This window comes from Toxotes jaculatrix, chromosome 22 (genome assembly GCF_017976425.1).
Source record: "Toxotes jaculatrix isolate fToxJac2 chromosome 22, fToxJac2.pri, whole genome shotgun sequence".
Lineage (NCBI taxonomy): Eukaryota > Metazoa > Chordata > Actinopteri > Toxotidae > Toxotes > Toxotes jaculatrix.
Window position 1 is genome coordinate 4,625,103 of NC_054415.1, and position 17,546 is coordinate 4,642,648.

Sequence of the window (17,546 nt, forward strand, 5' to 3'; positions counted from 1 at the left end):
GGTCAGGTCAGGTTTCTGGAGACGTGTTCATGTTTTGCTGCTATTTTAAATGTAAGTTTTCAGTGCAGCGAGCATCACAAACAAATTTCCATTAACCTCCACCCAAACTATCTGCATGGCCTGATACCACTGGAGGTTAGGCAAGAAACCACTTTTTTTTTTTCTAATTTGAGTGAACTGACCCTTTAAATGGTGCTGACAGGGGTATTTGAGAGAGCTGAACTCAGTCTTTTCGTACAGTGCCAACAATGGAAAATGCAGCGGTGCAAAAAAGCAGTTGGTTGTTCATGCTTCAAAATAGTGGAATTTAGTAGATTTTCTAAATGCTTTCAATCATATCACATGATCTTCATCCTCAGATGAAGTCTGCTCAGTTGCAGGAATATTTTTTTTTTTTTTTTTTACTGTGAAAAGGATTTTTTTTTTTTTTAATTTCAATTGGAGTTAATTTTGTTTAAAATGTTTGCACGGTTAGCATCTTGTATTTGCCAGTGAAACCATCTTAATAATCTGTTTAAGGAGCACTGTATGTGGTTTCTGTGGAAACAGCTGCGTCACTCCTCTTGTCGGGAGTCATGATATCCTTTCTCCCATCATTCCCGCTGAGTCCCAGCTGAGCACTCAGTGTGATTAAAACAGCTACAATTGGAATCAATTTTTCACTCGCAGCCACTCGTCTGCGGCTGAGTTCATTTTGCTGCTTTGCTACAGACCACGTTGGTGTTCGAAGCCCCTGATTGCAGATCAGTGCTTGCATCCCACCTCACACTGTAAATAAGGGACGGGTATATTACACGCTGTAAGCACTTCCTGACTTTTATGGATGATGCTGAAATTCTGCTGTGACATTAATGCTGAGACGGGGCCTTTCTGCCTTGTTTTAGCCTTTGTGGGAGCTTGTGTGTTTTCTGTTGTGGTCTCTGTCCGTGTGTGCATTTGTGAGTGTTTGTGTATGAACAATATTTGTGCATCTGTTGTTGTTTATGGGTGCTTCCTGCATTTTTTTTTCTATCCAGAACCCGGCCAACCAAGGACTGTGTTCCCTGTGGACTCCTCAGGTAAAAATCTAATCTCTTTAGGGACACTGTTAAGAAACAAACTGTTCTTAAGCTCTGAACGTTGTCAGGTAGCAGGATTTTAATGTTCTCCGCGGTCGTCTCGCTTCAGGGGCGGAGTACCAGGACATCGAGGTCCACCTGCGCAGACAGAAGTCTGGGTTCGGTTTTCGGGTGCTGGGCGGGGACGAGGCTGGGCAGCCTGTGAGTCCGGAGACGCGTGAGAAGGCTCGTATGGCGATGGGCGTGGAACCCTGTCATTTTCTCCTCTCTAACCCACTACACACACACTGTGTACCCCTAATCCTTGACCTTTGACCCCTGAGAGAATGATGGCTCTGGCTGATTTGGCGTCTCTTGCTGTCTGTTAAAGTAACAAAGCAATATTTCAGTCATGCTATTTAGCTAATTGTATATCACTATAACAACCACTTTAACACCCACTGCATGTGACACTGACATACTCTAGTCCAGCATCTAAACCCCAGTGAACGTCTACTTCCTGTTTATAACAGTCTACGTATAATAACAGATCTTGATCGGGGCGATCATCGAGAAGAGCCCGGCAGATCTAGATGGACGCTTACGGCCTGGCGACGAGCTGCTGTTCGTGGACGGGATCCCAGTGGTGGGGAAGCCGCACAGATACGTCATCGACCTGATGCATGGGGCGGCGCGTAACGGCCAGGTCAACCTGGTCATCAGAAGGAGGGTACAGGCAGCAGGTGAGAGAACGTGGAGTTGGCCAGTATCCATGTTTGTTTTGTTGGTCATTATCATCAAATCACTTAAATGCTGAAAAATTTCAGAAGTTAATCATTTGGTTGATGGATGAAAGTTAGAAATTGAGATACACTGACTTCTCACTCACCGGAAAAAGTCCATATTTGTTGGACTTTTGTAGGACATGGCTAATCCTGCACACAGCAGCTTTAAAATACCAGATTATGAAGTGAATTGATCTCACGGGCTACTCTCATCTCTACTTCACTGCATTACTCTGTCATCTTGTTCCTCTCTTACCTCCTGCTTCTACTGTTCACTGCTGCACTTCTTTCCACGTAATGATTCAGGAAACAGGATTTAATCAGTCAGAAAACTGAAGCACTAATCTCTGAGTAATTACGCTGAAGCCTCCCTAAATAACACATTAGCTCTTGCTCTTACTCACACCGTTGCTCTCTGGCCCTTCTTCAAGTTTATTCGCCTTTGAGCCCAGAGACTGGGATGGCACTTCCTCCTGTGAACTCCGGCCTCCTCTGTTCTCATTATTGCTGCCTCCCCACACACATGCACGCACACACATGCACACACTGTTCTCTCCAGCCCACTTCTTGCCACTCCATTCCGCCCTCTCTGTCAATTTCGTCTCACCAAAGGCTACAGTCTGACTCATGCCTGGCCTCTTCTGTGGCCCTTACTTCCATCCTAATTGTCTGACTCCCACTGGCACTTTGTGAGGTGTCAGACTCTGCTCTCTGCTCTGAGCTCATACTTCTGCCTGCACCCGATGCCCCGCATTTTACAATTCATTCTCCCTTTTTGACGATTTTCTCCCCTCATAAGGTAAGTGCTCGCGCACTTGTTGATGTAAAGAAACTACGTGTGGGTATGCACCGTTTTACGGCGACAAATCTCACTGTCACTTCATTTCAGTAAAGTTACAGTTTAAATTCCTGCGTGTTAAACTACAGCAAACCACAGCACTGCCTCTCAGTGAGCTATCAAAACAGCAACATCGGTCTTGATCACACAGCACTGCCAGAATGCATACACACCAAAAAGCTGGAGGTGCAAGAAGCTGCTTTCACTCTCCGGGTCGACTCGCTGCTGCATTTTAATGATGTGTTTTTAAAACGTTGTGACTGATCTTTTGCTTTTTCTGTTGAGCGCTGCAGCGTTGTGCTCGCTTCTCGATTCTTCATGAGGATGAGATTTAGCCCAATTATTTTAGGGGGGTAGGAGAAGAAAGTGCTCTTGCCTGTAAAATTAATTGTTTTTGCACATTTAAATTCAGCTTTGGATTCCACCAAAGCAGTAATCTATCACACTGGTTCATTTTTAGTTGAACAACAACACAGAGAGTTGGCAATCTTTCACTGCCTTGATTTATAAAAGAGAAGATTTCGTGACCTACAGGCTGAATTTGATCTCTGAAAAAGAAGATCTATGTGGAAAGCTGGAAAATATCTGAGCATATTTACCGAAGCTCTGCACTTGTATGATAACACATCCGTCACGGGGTCCATTTTCCTGCCTAAGGAGTACATTTACTTTTGATTCTTTTTAATGCATTTTGTTTATATTTTTGCTCCTTTCTGTTCTGTGCAGAAAGTATAATTACAATATCCTGAATCTTCTTCCGCTGCTTTCGGTCAGTGGATGCAGAGCTCAGCTCTCCTCGTCCCCTTACAGGTGAGTCCTGTCCAGAGAACGGCCGCAGCCCGGGCTCGGTCTCCACGCAGCACAGCTCCCCGCGCAGTGACTTCACATATGGCAACAGCACCAGCACTAACCAGGCAGCCAACACCTGCACGGGCAACACGGCCACTTCAGACGGCACGGCGACCCCCAACACTCAACCCAGTGATGTCATCATCAATCGAAAGGAGAGCGAAGGCTTCGGCTTCGTCATCATCAGCTCGCTCAACCGGCCTGAGGCAACCGCCACCAACAGTGAGTCCAGTGATTGTTTTAGTGATGTTTGACAGAGTCAAGTAGATGCTTATGCATCATCAGTCATCTCTCTACTCTATAAAACAACAGCTTCAAGGGCTAAACCTCATGTGAAACCTCTTTGACACATGTAAACTAACAAGTAATCTTTATATAGTGATAGATAAATGGCAAACTTAAGTATAAGGAGAGGTCATGGCTCAATAAAAAGTGAAGCACCTCTCATTTTATCTCCTCAATTATGCATACCCTCCCACGATACGTCAGTCACACACATCTCTGGTATGCTGCTGTGAGCATCAGTGCATCGCCCACACACATGAAAAAAAAAAAAACCTGGATGCCTTACGTAAGCCTGGGGTGAATAGCAAAATGAGAGAGACAGAGACATATTCACTCAGTCAGTGAGTGAGTGCTGTGTGAGCACACACAGGCGTAATCCTCCTATCTGCTGCTGAGCGCGTCTTTACCTGCAGCGTGTTGCTTTTGAATCCTTCAACAGCTGTGCCCCATAAAATTGGCCGCATCATCGAGGGCAGCCCGGCCGACCGCTGCGGGAAGCTGAAGGTGGGAGACCAGATCTTGGCAGTGAACAGTCAGTCCATCGTCAACATGCCCCACGCCGACATTGTTAAGCTGATCAAGGATGCAGGCCTCAGCGTCACCCTGAGGATCATTCCACAGGAAGGTGAGAGAACACGTGGACACACACACACACACACACACACACACACACACGCACACACACACACATGGACATTCCAGACGAAGGTTTGAAACTGCAATACTGTGGGTAGACAGTGATTTATGACAGTAATTCAATTGGCTCTGCTAAATGAAAGTTTTAAAATGAGTTTTGCAAAATGTGATTCTTTTTTCATTAACTGTCACTTGTCATATTCAAACATTGTTTTCCTCTGGTCTGAAACTTCTCCTCGCCAAATCAACACTCTGCATGGTAATGCTTGAGCACAACTGCTAATCCGTTGTAGTCGTAATAACACAAATTACAGAACGACTATGTTACTAAAAAATGTGTGTGAACGTGTAGTGTTTGTTCTCGTATGCTGCAGTCAGTTTGGCCACATCTCCTCTGAAAATGTGGTTTTAATTCCAGACTCTTTCCTGCTCACCGAGAGCTGATAACCAGCTTAAAATTACTAAAGCGAGCGAGACTGACTTTATAACTAAGACTGAGAAATGACCCACACTATATATTAAAATATGGACAAAATGCACATATTTATCGGATCAAATGATGACAATGCTTTTCCATTCAAATCAGCTTTGCAAATGTGTTTTTTTTTAACTAATTGCATTCAACATTACATTTGTTAAACCTTAAGGATACATGCATTGCATTCATGAAAATCTAACAAGAGCTTAAACATGAGTGAATGTTGGACTAGCATTCGCCAGCTGGCCAGAAATATGACACCAAACAAATGATAATGGTCAGATAATGTGTCTGCAGGATGTGTAAAAGGCAGCTATTAGCTAACACATTAGCTCAATCAAATTTATAGCCTAATAAGCTACCTTTGATTTTTTTCACATTCTTATCCTTTTCCTGAATTGCAGAGATCAGCAATCCCCCATCAGCCCCCAGCTCAGAGAAGCAGAGCCCCATGGCCCAGCAGCACAGCCCTAAGACCCAGCCAAGCGTCACAGGCTCCCAGCCCAACCCAGCAGCGGCAGAAGCCAACCCCTCTGCAAGCCAACCCAACCCCATGCCCCACCAGAGCCCTGCGACCCAGCTGCCCGCGCCTCCACCTCAGACCTACACCCACGAGAGCAGGTAAGACACGGTTCACATGGAGGCCAGGTTACAGGGCATGACAAGTTCTTGTCAAACTGGTAGCAAACAATTTTAATGAAACCTGTCTCGTCCTCATGCTGTTATAGTGTCAGATTCACAGCTGTCTTGATTTGCTGATTCAGTGGTTCATTTTTATAGACTAGCCCTCTGTCTGTCCCTGAGGGAAAACACTGTGTCTCTGAGACAGGTATGAGTGAGTCAGACGCTTTCATCCCTCCATCCCCATTCTCTCTACCTTTCACCTTTTCTTTCTCTTCACCTCTGGTTACAGTTCCCTCCTCTTTCTTTCGCCTCTTCCTCACTATCTTGTCTCCTCATCTCTCACCCTCTCTCTCGCTCCCTAGTTTGTTGTATAACATCACTCAACTCTTATGGACCGTTAAATTATTTACATAAATTGCTTCTTTATAGAGATGTGTTGAATATTTCACCAAAATCCACAGTGTCATTGCCTTTTCTCTCCACTTTACACAGTATACAACTCTCTTTGTACTCAGCATCAGCAGCCTCTGAGAGAACTTGTTTTTATTATAAACATTTAATGTGATGTGCGAAGAAAAACAGTTTAATTTCCCCATTGAAGTCTTGTTTAATGCTAGTCAGTGCAAACCAAAACAAGCTGTCTCTGTCAGCACCGGGCGACCCAGCAGTTTTTCAGAAAGCATTTTTTTTTTCCACAGCACACTAATCGCACCGGAACATCACACCAGTAATGAGATAACTACGCCAGTAACAGAAATCCTCATAGGAGTTCTTCCTTCCTTCACTCTGATTGGTCTGTTAGTTACAGGTCGGAAGTGAAGGCGAGGCAAGACGTTAAACCAGACATCCGACAGCCGCCGTTCACGGATTACCGACAGCCGCCGGTGGACTACCGGCACCCACCTGTGGCAGATTACCGGCAGCCGCCCACGTTGGACTACAGACACCCGCCACTGCTCGACTACAGACAGCTGGCCACTGATGCCAGGCAGTTCGCCATCCCAGACTACAGAATGCCACCAGTTCAAGTAAGGACATTTCCCACAGCAGATAGTTCTGACACAGCTGACAGAGACACAAACTTCTAGAAAATATTTACCTCTTGAACAGCTCCCTTGTTTACCTTTAATACCTTTCACACAGTTCTTGGTTGCATCGTGTTTACCTTGCATTTGCTCCATTCTTTTTCATTTATTATTCTCTCTGAGTCCTGGGACTGTTTTCTGCTGTAATCGTCCGTTTTCTCTTCAGATAACATCCAATCTAATCATATCTGATCTTTGCTTGTCTCAGCTTTCACAGGACTTTGACTTCTTCACTGTGGAGCTGGAGAAAAGTGTGAAGGGCTTCGGTTTTAGCATCCGCGGAGGGCGGGAGTACAAGATGGACCTGTTTGTCCTTCGACTGGCAGAGGACGGACCGGCCATCCGAAACGGGAGGATGAGGGTAGGTTTGATGATGTAATTTCCTTTAAGAGAGTCTCTACACCCCCTTTTAAAGGTTAAGCTGCTTTCTATCTTTCTGGATTACATGGCAGACGCTCACTATAATTGTCTGATGTTATCAGAGCTGCAACAGCAACTTTTCAGAGCCGGTTAAGAAATAATCTGCCAAAATAACTCAGAGATGGTTCGTCCTTTTGTCATTTTTCAGAAGTTTGTCTCCTCCCAGAAGTTGCTGAAACTCCCTCCTCTGCATTTAGTAACCGATAAAATTCAGAAAGATAAAGACAGATAAAACATTTAAGTGGGCCAACTTAAATTGTACTTTAATGTTTGCATAGCTGCACAATTCTCCCTCTAGCTACAGTTTCTACTGTACTATGTACTAAACATTCACATATTTTCTGAATTTCTAAAGATGTACTAAAAATACTTAAGAAATTCAAATACACCACATGACTCCACTTTTCCAACTCTCTGCCTCAGCAGTGTAAATCTCCCTCATTTGCTCCATGTGCTTTGTTGAGAGCAACATAAATGTCAACAGCAGCCACTGTAGCTTTTCTGTATTCGTCGATGCCGATTTAATCCTGCAGCCAACATGTCGCCCTCGACCTCCTACTTCCTTTATCTCCTTTTTCTCTTGTGTGTATGTTCCCCGATCTTTACGTCTGGGGCTGATAGGCCAAGACTGCTCTACATTCCTTATCTGTAATGAACCTGTCAAAGATAATGTGTGCAAAATGCCCCCTGGGGAGATATTAATTTCCCACCTTGGTGGTGTAGTCGATGGAGTCCAGCGGGCCCAGATGCAGATGGAAGAGGAGGGAGGGGGATCCCTCTTGAGCTCCACTTAAAATCAGCACACAAGCTGCCATGAAGTTTGATCAGAGGTGGAACAAATACTTAGACTCTTTACTTAAGTAAGTGCCGATGCAATGATGTAAAAACACTCCATTACAAGTGAAAGCCCTAAATCCTTATCAGTAAAATGTATTGCAAGTAAACATGTTCATCCCTGGCCCCTGTAACAGACGACTTTATTATCAGATTATTTTTAGTTCTGCATCAAAGCATATTTTGTAAAAAAAATAATTTTAAAACTAACTAGTAACTGTAACCTGTCAAATAAATGTAGTGGAGTAAAAAGTAAAAAATCAAAACTGTACCTGGGTAAATAAGTCAGATTTGTCATAGATGAACGGCCCGACAGTAACACTACTGCTACGATAATGAAATCAACTCAATGCTGTGCACTTGAATAGATTTCAGAGAACAAGGTGCAGAGGAGACTTTGATCTCCCTTCCAACAGCCCTCGATCCATACTGCTGGGTGCAGAGAGGAATCAATCTCTATTTAACTTAAGTAAATGTGAAGACATTGGTTAAAAAAGCATTTGACATGCCTGTCACTTTGGATCTGAGTGGTGCTTTGAAACATACTAAGGCGCAGAAACCAGAAAGCCCACTTACACTGTGACTCCCTGCAGTCACTCTGACATTTTGAGTTTAAGCCAAGTCATTTTTCCTCAACAGGTACAAGCACATCTCATTACCTCTCTGTGCTTTAAAACTTTGACAAAAGACTCGGCTTTATGTGGACATCGGGTGCTATAGCAGCAACTCCAGCTCCAGTGACGCAGCACACACGCCCTGTGCTCAGCATTCACGTGCTGTCCATTCGACTGTAGCTCCCTCTTTATTAAAGATGAAAATGGAGATCAGTCTCCTCTGCTGTTAGGAGCTGAGGATTAATGAGCAAACCGTCTTGCCTTCCACCTCTCCTCAGACCACTGTAATGACACCTAATGACTCCCCCTCTCTTGACTCGAGTCCGATCCTGACTTTGAGATTACCCCGGCCATTACCGGAGGACTTCTCCATTTGTTAGCGTAATTGGCCGGCACGTTTTGTCCTGTTCCCCATGAATCCTACCCATTAGTCAACCGGGGAGCTGTCTCCTGAAGCGTGGGGAAGTGTGAGTCTTGAAGGAGGGAGGGCTGACATTTGACCCAGCCACGTGTACATCAGGGAGGGGTCACAAACAGGAGGGATAGTCCAGTTAATGTTTGCATTAGCTGTTAACTGAGACTCTTCAGTTAATACAATATGTTTCTTAGCCAACCCATGACAAGGGATTGACCATAATTCCATCCAAATGACATGTCGAAATTACTGCCAGAATTAATTATAACTGACACCAGTTCATGACTGTTAATGCTTATTAATGCTTATAGAACCTCATTGGAAAGCCAATGAATTATAGATCCATATTGATCTTTATAAATCACTGCCGTCCATAATAAAAGAAGCTTGTTAATTTTCCATTTCATATGTGGTGCACTCATTTTCAGAGCTGCTACATCACAACTGACCCAGAGTTACGAATGCAAACACATCCACTTGTGCCTTTGTGAAGTTCACAGAACGGTTCATCCAATAGGATGGCACCTAATATAAATGTAATATTATTAATGTTGCCTTTCTATCACTCATTCTCGGTCTGCATTTCACACCTTGCAACATGGTCAATTTTAGGTTACACACAAGCAGCATTATTCAAATACAAAGCTGAATTCAATATATCTGTCTGTTTCTTTATTTTGCCCTCTGCTAACGTGCAGAGGGCACGTTAGCCCTTTCAATTTGGTTTTGCCCTGTTCTTCACAGTTGCCTGGTCAAAGAGCTTTATTGGTACTCTTCAATCTATAAACGCAGCTTCAGTCCTGATCCAGTGCTTTCTGTACTTGGCTGCTCTGAACTCTCACAGTATTTATCAGTCACTGAATAAAGCTGCTTTAAGTTTGTGGCACAAAAAAAAAGACTATTTTCTTTGAGACAAGGTTATGTGAAATTGTTTCTTACATACAAATGCTTTTCTAAAAATATGGAGGTGTTTTCTTGATTTCTATATCAAGATTGATAAATAATATCATATATGCATTAACATACCTGATTTAGTTATTGAAATTAATTGTACAAAAATATTATTAATCAGAATTATATTAAAGTGCATCTGCCATTAATCTGTTTTTACAATACATCTGGGATATTTACAGTTTCTTTTATTATTCTCTGTCACACACTTCCTGACATCCAGGTCGGGGATCAAATCATTGAGATCAATGGAGAGAGCACCCGGGACATGACCCACGCCAGGGCCATCGAGCTGATCAAGTCTGGAGGCAGGCGTGTTCGTCTTCTCCTAAAGAGGGGCACAGGGCAGGTCCCAGAGTACGGTAAGTATCAGCACCTTAAACTCAGCAGCAACTTTCTTTATCCTGAGGATCATTTCTTACCCCTCTTTTAACTCTTAGATTGTATTCTCTTCATTGTCTTACCTAATATCACTTCAACTCTTGATAACATTATTCTAGCATGTTACCTATATTCATGTTCATGTTGTATCTTCTGCCTTTATATACTCTGTACTCACTGTATTCTGTATTTCACTATAGAGTAAAAAAAACTAATTATATGTCTCTTCTATCTTGACTAACATTAGTTTATCTTCTGTCCATTTCAGTGATCTATCACTAATTGATTGGTCTAGGTTGTTACTTCCCCTTCTATAGGAATGGTATCTTCCAGTCTCTCCATGTGCATGAAAAGTGACAAGCATGGCTCCCCCTATTTCTTCCTAATGGGCCACTCTAAAGACACGGTTTGTGACCATACGAATGTTTTTCTCTTCACTTGACCCTGGCTTTCTGTGCTGTGGTTTTGTGTGTTGTTTTGTAGTAGCCACCTGTTCAAGATGCACTTAGCGCTTTCATATCAAAACAACCTGTTTCATAACCTTGGACACGCCAAATGGTTGAAGATGTAGCCTTTCGGCTTGTGGAATAATCTACATCGATCACTCCGAGCTGCAGGAGGTTGTAACATTAGTGAACATAAGTCTCCTCCTGACCGAAAGATAAATCAACAGCCAACAGCTACCTACAGGCTCACAAATACAGCAAAATGAGCATTCACCCTGAGTCAGCCAGAGGAGATGAACATAAAATATTGTGGCTGATTATTTACCCAGTGAAATCGCAGCACATTTCAAATTGAGCCTGGAAGGGGACATTTATTTGTGTGACACCGCTGGCAATAAAACTCCAATGCGTCACTCACTCCTGTGGCTTCTGCACAGGCACGATGCTCACTTTTCCGCATCCTCACACTCAAGCAAAAAATCGTTTTAGGGGAACGCCGCGGAAACAGGGCCCCCGGTGGCACACATTCATCAGCATTTGGCCTTGTCGGTCTCCCTCCAGCTCTTAAACACAGGAAACAGAGGGTGATGTCATTTCCCCACGTCAGCCCTTTTCTGCCAGCCCCCTTCCATCCAGGCATTTAATCTCTCTGTGTGGAGTGCTTTCGTAATACTTGCCTTGAGGTGGTTCTACAGCCTTCAAATATGCACACAGGGAGTTTTACTGTGGTCATCCAGAAGACACATTGCTCCATCATTAGAGATCTTTTGTGCTGTTCCCCTGCTGCCTAAAAGTAGAAACAGCATTTTAACCCACATGTTCTGTCCTGTGTGGGCTTGATTCAGCATTTCATCACTCGTAGTTTACAGGCACTTTATTTGCATACTGGAAGGTTATGCAAATCATCTATGGTGACTAATTAGGCTATTTAAAACATTAGCATACTAATGTTCGAAGGAGCAAGTTATTTTTGTTTCAGGTTCTTGTGCTGCACTTTTTAGGAACAGCTAAATGCAAATTGAAGGACAATGTTAGCATAAAAACATACAGTGAGCATGTGCATGGCTGTTATTGTGTGCCTGTCTTTGTGTGGCATTGTGTGTGTTTTTGTGCTTCTGTCTAGCATAAGATCTGCACCACCAGGGCGCATATTTATCAAAGCCCCTGAGAATTACACAGGCTCAAAAAAAACACTCCTGATATCGAAGTGACATTACAGCAAACAAAGGCTTGACATCCCACAAATAATCACATGAGGAAGAGAGGAAAAGCCAGTCAGACATTAGGCTTTAACCTGCGTCAGCCCCGTTCTTCATTTAAAGATAAAAATCCTCACATTTTATTAGTTTTTATATGATTCTTGCGCTTTTAAGAGACAGATTAAGAAAAGAATGTTCAAGCAAAAAAAAACTTGGAGAAGTTAACTAACAAGTTAACTTTTTAAAATGAACAATAGAGAATAATACGTGTAATGTAAAAGGGATTACTCACTGTGTCAAACCAACAGGCTGCACAGTTCCTCTCAGCTCTACAAAACCTTTTAGCTTGCTCTAGAATGCCAGTGTTAAGTTCACAGTTTGTTTTTAGTGCCCAGAAGTGGTAAAAAAATGTTTTACGCTGCTCTGATATAGAGATAATTTGAATACTGTAGTCTGTAATGTGTTATGGTGACTCAGCAGAAATGTGAGGTGACCAGAGCTTTAACTGGGCTTGAAAGAGACATTACTGCAGCATGTGAAAATCATAGTCCAGGACACACACACATAACGGTACATGCACACACATATGGCCTTTCATGGGCCTTATGTCCCTCATTGTGCACGGAGCACTGTATGTAAAAGACTGAAGTTCCAGTGTACTTAGAAATGACCAGGTACTCTAATACGCTCCAGCACTGCAAAGAGAGTCTCCTTATAATTGGGCCTCATGGCACTAGTGTAGCTAGCCTAGCCTCTGCCTGCTGAAAATGAATGATGGCCGAGACTCATCAGTGCAGAAACAGAAGCTAACAGTCCGTGAGAGTGGGGAGTTGTGGAGGAGCTCACTGTAGATTCACTGCAGCTGCTACACTGAATACAGACTTCTTCAGACTGAAGAGAGTGAGAGAGAGACGCTTGGCCCCTAAGGTTTTCATTCTCGCTGAAGCACCACCCTATTGGGCACATCATCCATTTCATTAATCCTGTTTTCGATTTTCCGCCAAGGTTTTAGATTGGCCGAGGCTTTAAAGAGAGCTATGGGAGGCAGATTGATGTTGTCTAAAAGTGGAGTCGCCCTATGACACGCTCGGAAGTAGGTTGTAGTGCTGCACTGATATTTACTTTAATGCTTTTAGCTTGTAGAATAGGAATGATTGCTGTGGTGATTTTTTTTTGTTTTGATTTAGTGTTTGTGTTTGGTTATGCAGTGGCATGCGTGCAAGCTTTTAAGAAGAGTGTTCGTGTGTGTTTGCGTGGTTTTCACGTTATTGACTGCGTGTGTTTGTGTTCCAGACAATGCCGCCCCATGGGATGCTCGCCCTTCAGCCTCCCCAAGCCTGTCGGAAGTAGCCCCTCCCATCGACAGCCTTTCCATGTCATCGCCTTCATCTCATCTGGCCCCAGCCCCCGACCCACCTCACCTGCTGCCTCTGGACATCCCACGAGACTCAGTGGCACGAGACAGCAGGACGGAGCGTTCGAAGAGCCCCCAGAAGGCCGAGCTGCTACACCCAGATCCAGTCAGCCAGGGGAGGAGAACGGCTACAACCAGTGGGAGCGGCAGAGTTAAGAAAGAGGGTGGCAGGTCCACTCACAAGGGGCACAGGGTGAAGCCCACTACTGAGGGGGAAGGGGGCAAGGAGGGTCAGAGTGGGGATTCCAAACCTTCCAGGAGCACCAGAGGGAGGTCCAAGGAGAGAAATACTGGGGACAGCGGAGAATCTACCCACTCTCCCAGCAGCTCCAAGCTCCCACACACTAACGGAAACAGCAGGGAAGATGTGGATCGTTACAGCGGCGGGCGGCAGCAGCAGCAGGTGGAGCCGGAGCAGAGCAAGCCCAGGCCCAGGGAACTGGACCGGAGCCTGGGAGAGAGCCGGCCCAGCCTGCCCAACAAGAGCACCAGCAGCGGCAGCGGAGCAGGGAGGAAGGCCACGGTCTCTCCTGGGCCCTGGAAGATCCCGGGATCAGACAAGCTGCCCAGCACACTGCGCACAGGCACGTCCACGCTGAGCAGATAACACCGCAGCTCCAGATGAATACAGTGGCCACACCCATCTGAACTAAACCACCCCACCTGGATGAAACTACCATCCTCACACCTTCTTGTGCTCCTTTGTCTCCCCCTCAGCCCTGTTCTCCCATGGACCCGAGTCAAAACGGACAGGGGCAGGGTGATCTGGACCACGTGTTTTTAGAATTTTATTTATGATACTGTACTAAATTATTTTGAGAAATATTTTACACCCACCACCTTAAGAACTGGTAAATCATCCACTTTAAAAAAAAAAAAAAAAGGAAGAGCAAGTAGAATGTGTGTGTAGCGTGATGGGGAATCATTTTGGGGGTATAAACTTTGAAGAACTGTATTTTGAATTCTCCCCAAGCAGAACCGGGGGACAAACATGCAAATATAAACAACTTCACAGGAAGCAACTGTCAGTTGCCATTGGATTTTTTTATATATATATCTACAGAATGGAGTCTATTTTATGAAAAGGAATGTTAAAAAGAAGGTTTGCCTGTTTTTGACGAGCGCGAATGGAACAAAGAGTGACAGCAGAGATGAAATCTACTCATCTACAGAACTTTGCCTTAACAGAGACTGTATGGGCCTGAATCTGTCTTGAATAATCTATCAGATGATTATAGACATAGATATATTATAATGAGTATGAATATGTGGGATCATTTTTGTAAATAAGGTCATCTTTAAGCGAACAGAACCTTATAGCTGAGCCGATGGAAATTCTAGTCCATGATTAGACGAGCAAAGCGGCGCGACATGGACCAGAACTTTCACCACACCAACTTCTCCCCATTCTACACTCCCGTTCAGCCCTGTGATTGCAGTTTGGGGTCTCGGCAGGGCTGCTGCGGTTGACTGCACGGTCTATTTGCGCTCGAATCATCCCGAGTTCAGCGGGGGTGTCGTGTAAATCCATTTATCTCATTTCTGTGCTTAAGGAACAAAGCAATCCACGACGGTGGTGTCCAGATGGATGCTGAGAGAAGGAGCTCACATGATACCAACCGTGGGGCAGAGTGCCTTAGACTGACAGAGAGGTTGGCTTTTTAAGTCAAAGGTTCCACTCCAAAACACTTTAGCGGGTTCAAAACAGGCTGCTATATAACACCAACTTTACAGACAGAAATAATAAACAGTATTTTTTCAGATAAAAGTGTGATAAGGTGAAATACATAATTTATTTCACAAGTTTATGTATGAAAATTAGTCCATTACCAGAGGTATTGACGGTCCTTATTTGTGCAAGTAGTTCTTTTTGGGTCATGATACTTCTCATTACTGATTTCTTAATGAGGTCTGACACTAGTAATTTCCACGAAGAATCGCTTATATGACATGGTGTAATCAAATGTCGGCACAGGGCAGAGCTCTGCACCCAAACCAAACTGAATTAGTACAATCTGATATTGAGTCGTCAAAGAATCAGTCTCACTTGTCAGAAAGCTCACTTGCCTAACTATCTGTAACCCGAATGAATGAACGGCTTGAAAGTGAAACGTTTCTATCATCTCCAGACCGGCTGAGGAGAGGTTGCACTTGTCACAGCCACTGTCAGCTGCTGAGTTTCATTTGTTTTAGGCGATTCTGTTTACACTGTGTGTTACTGAAGAACATGTCCATGCCAAAGCTCCCTGTATGTTTTCTCTTTTCATTTTTTCTAACCTTACACATATCTTCCCCCCCAGAATTTGTCTCATAGTGATGGCTTGTACATTTTTATACAGTAACCTGAAAACTGACAGTTTCCTGCCACCCTTTGTTACTGATGCTACTCCTGTCAAGCTTTCCATTCTTGCACGGCACATTTGAAGTTTATACATTTCTCATTTCTTTGTAATTTTTTAAACAGTGGCTCCTGGATTTCAGACAAAGGTGGACAACAGCTGGCCTATAATTTCTAGGCAGCAATTGACAGTGTTGCTGCCAATGACAATTGTTGCTAACAGATTCTATCCACAGTAGCTAGCTTGCTAATTAAGCTAATGTTTGCTCCACAAGTTGGTTGAAACTACTGATTCAAGTTTTATAACAAGAATCTTATAAAATGTGTCTCAGCTTCTTTTTAGGATGAAAACTAACCAGTGAGGTTAGCAAACATGATGCTATCTTGGATAACAGTGGTTGGTGTAGCTGGAACGTAAACTTAGTTGAATCACATAAAAAGGAGGACAGAACTGCTAACTTCACCTTGCTAACGATAGGTAGTAAACTAGTTAGCCAGACATGCTAACAATTGTAGCTCACATTAGAGCAGATAAACACACTTGAATCCTTTAAAACTCTTTTAATACGGACTATTGATGTTTATATTGCCCCATCACACCACTTTGACATGGAGAAATCCAAAGCTTGGCAGGCCTGCCTTGCCTGCTTACTTACAGCTGCTAAAGTGTGATTGAATCCCTGTTTGGAGATATACAAATCTGTTTCTAGCTTCTGAATGTTCTTTACAGACATGTACTTTCTGAATGGTATTTTTTTTTTCACCAAATGAGCCAACATTTAACAGAAAAAAGAATCATAATGCCACATAATACTGGAACAAAAGTTTCCTCTCCCTTCTCTGCTTAGGGAAGGACCAACTGTGTTTAAAGAATAAAAGAGCAAAGGGAGACAAGTTATTATGTTTGCCATTGTAATCCGTAATTACATGAGGACTAAGCAGACTGACTTTAAAGCGCAATCTCACACAGAGGGTTTGGGATATGAATTATTATGTCGGAGAAAATCATCAGCCAGGCACAAACGGCTCAGCCCTTCAATCACTTCAAGCCCCAAACCTAAATTTCACATTTGTCATACTAAAGGTAGAAAATGCTGCCTGCACACTGTATCGTCATGTGCATTTGACTGGACTGCTCCTTTATTTTGTGAGTTCTGTTTGAAGCCGAAACAAAAATATGTGCGTACTTTTTGCTCAGCCTTTGCACAAGTCACCGCTTTCCACGTCTGAGCTGTCTCTATCGAACCAAATTGTAAGTAGTTTTCTATGGAAAGCAAAAAGAACAAAAAAAAAAAGACATCTAGAGGTGTATTTGCAAAGTGTGTTATAATAACAGCACATGCTGCACCATAAACCCAACACCCAAGCGGCTCAGTATCACTGTGTAGTGTTATAGCAGTGTGTAGACCCTGAACAAATATCTCTATAAATATGACTCAGTGTACTATTGATGGTCACAAAGACTGTAAGTGGAGCAACTATTTTTATGAAATGCAACGCTATGGATATATTAACTTTTGCAAAAATCTTGTTTACCTGTAAGATATTCTGAAACGCTGTCAAAATAAAAGAAAATCTTGACACAACATGAAAGATTCATTTAGGATATGCTGCTGTGTGCTTTATTATGGTTGTCTTTTTTTATTAAAGCATAGAGTTTGTACTGATTAAGTGTATGAGTAACACTTCACTTCAAACCCCCCGATTTGCATTTATAGCACCTAATACATTTATAACACAGCATAATGTAGTTGTAAGCAGTTATAAGGACATTTTAAAAATGATTAATGCTAGATAGTAATAAACAATGTTATCAACCTCTATTTGTGCATATTAGATAAAGGACTGAGAAGAATGCCCTTAGCTTCACAAAAAAGTGTTATGAAGCTCTGTGAGCTTCATCCTTGAAATGTTTGT

At 43.2% G+C, this 17,546-nt stretch overlaps 1 protein-coding gene across 10 annotated transcripts in view; it reads left to right on the plus strand.

Annotated features, from left to right (window-relative positions):
• The window catches only part of magi2a (membrane associated guanylate kinase, WW and PDZ domain containing 2a), a 166,160-nt gene extending 149,187 nt beyond the window's left edge, over nucleotides 1-16,973 (plus strand). For 3 of the 10 annotated variants that reach the window (XM_041029987.1, XM_041029988.1, XM_041029991.1), the window contains 10 exons: nucleotides 1,017-1,058; nucleotides 1,168-1,283; nucleotides 1,588-1,780; nucleotides 3,471-3,731; nucleotides 4,234-4,419; nucleotides 5,313-5,529; nucleotides 6,335-6,560; nucleotides 6,826-6,978; nucleotides 10,075-10,213; nucleotides 13,171-16,973. In XM_041029987.1, the coding sequence (XP_040885921.1) occupies nucleotides 1,017-1,058; nucleotides 1,168-1,283; nucleotides 1,588-1,780; nucleotides 3,471-3,731; nucleotides 4,234-4,419; nucleotides 5,313-5,529; nucleotides 6,335-6,560; nucleotides 6,826-6,978; nucleotides 10,075-10,213; nucleotides 13,171-13,898 (2,261 nt within the window). In that variant the 3' untranslated portion in view covers nucleotides 13,899-16,973. Of the gene's footprint in view, nucleotides 1-1,016; nucleotides 1,059-1,167; nucleotides 1,284-1,587; nucleotides 1,781-3,470; nucleotides 3,732-4,233; nucleotides 4,420-5,312; nucleotides 5,530-6,334; nucleotides 6,561-6,825; nucleotides 6,979-10,074; nucleotides 10,214-10,527; nucleotides 10,639-10,715 lie in introns of all 10 variants that reach the window. The other 7 variants (XM_041029992.1, XM_041029995.1, XM_041029996.1 and 4 more) reach the window with 7 other exon arrangements.
• Nucleotides 16,974-17,546: the final 573 nt, after the last annotated feature.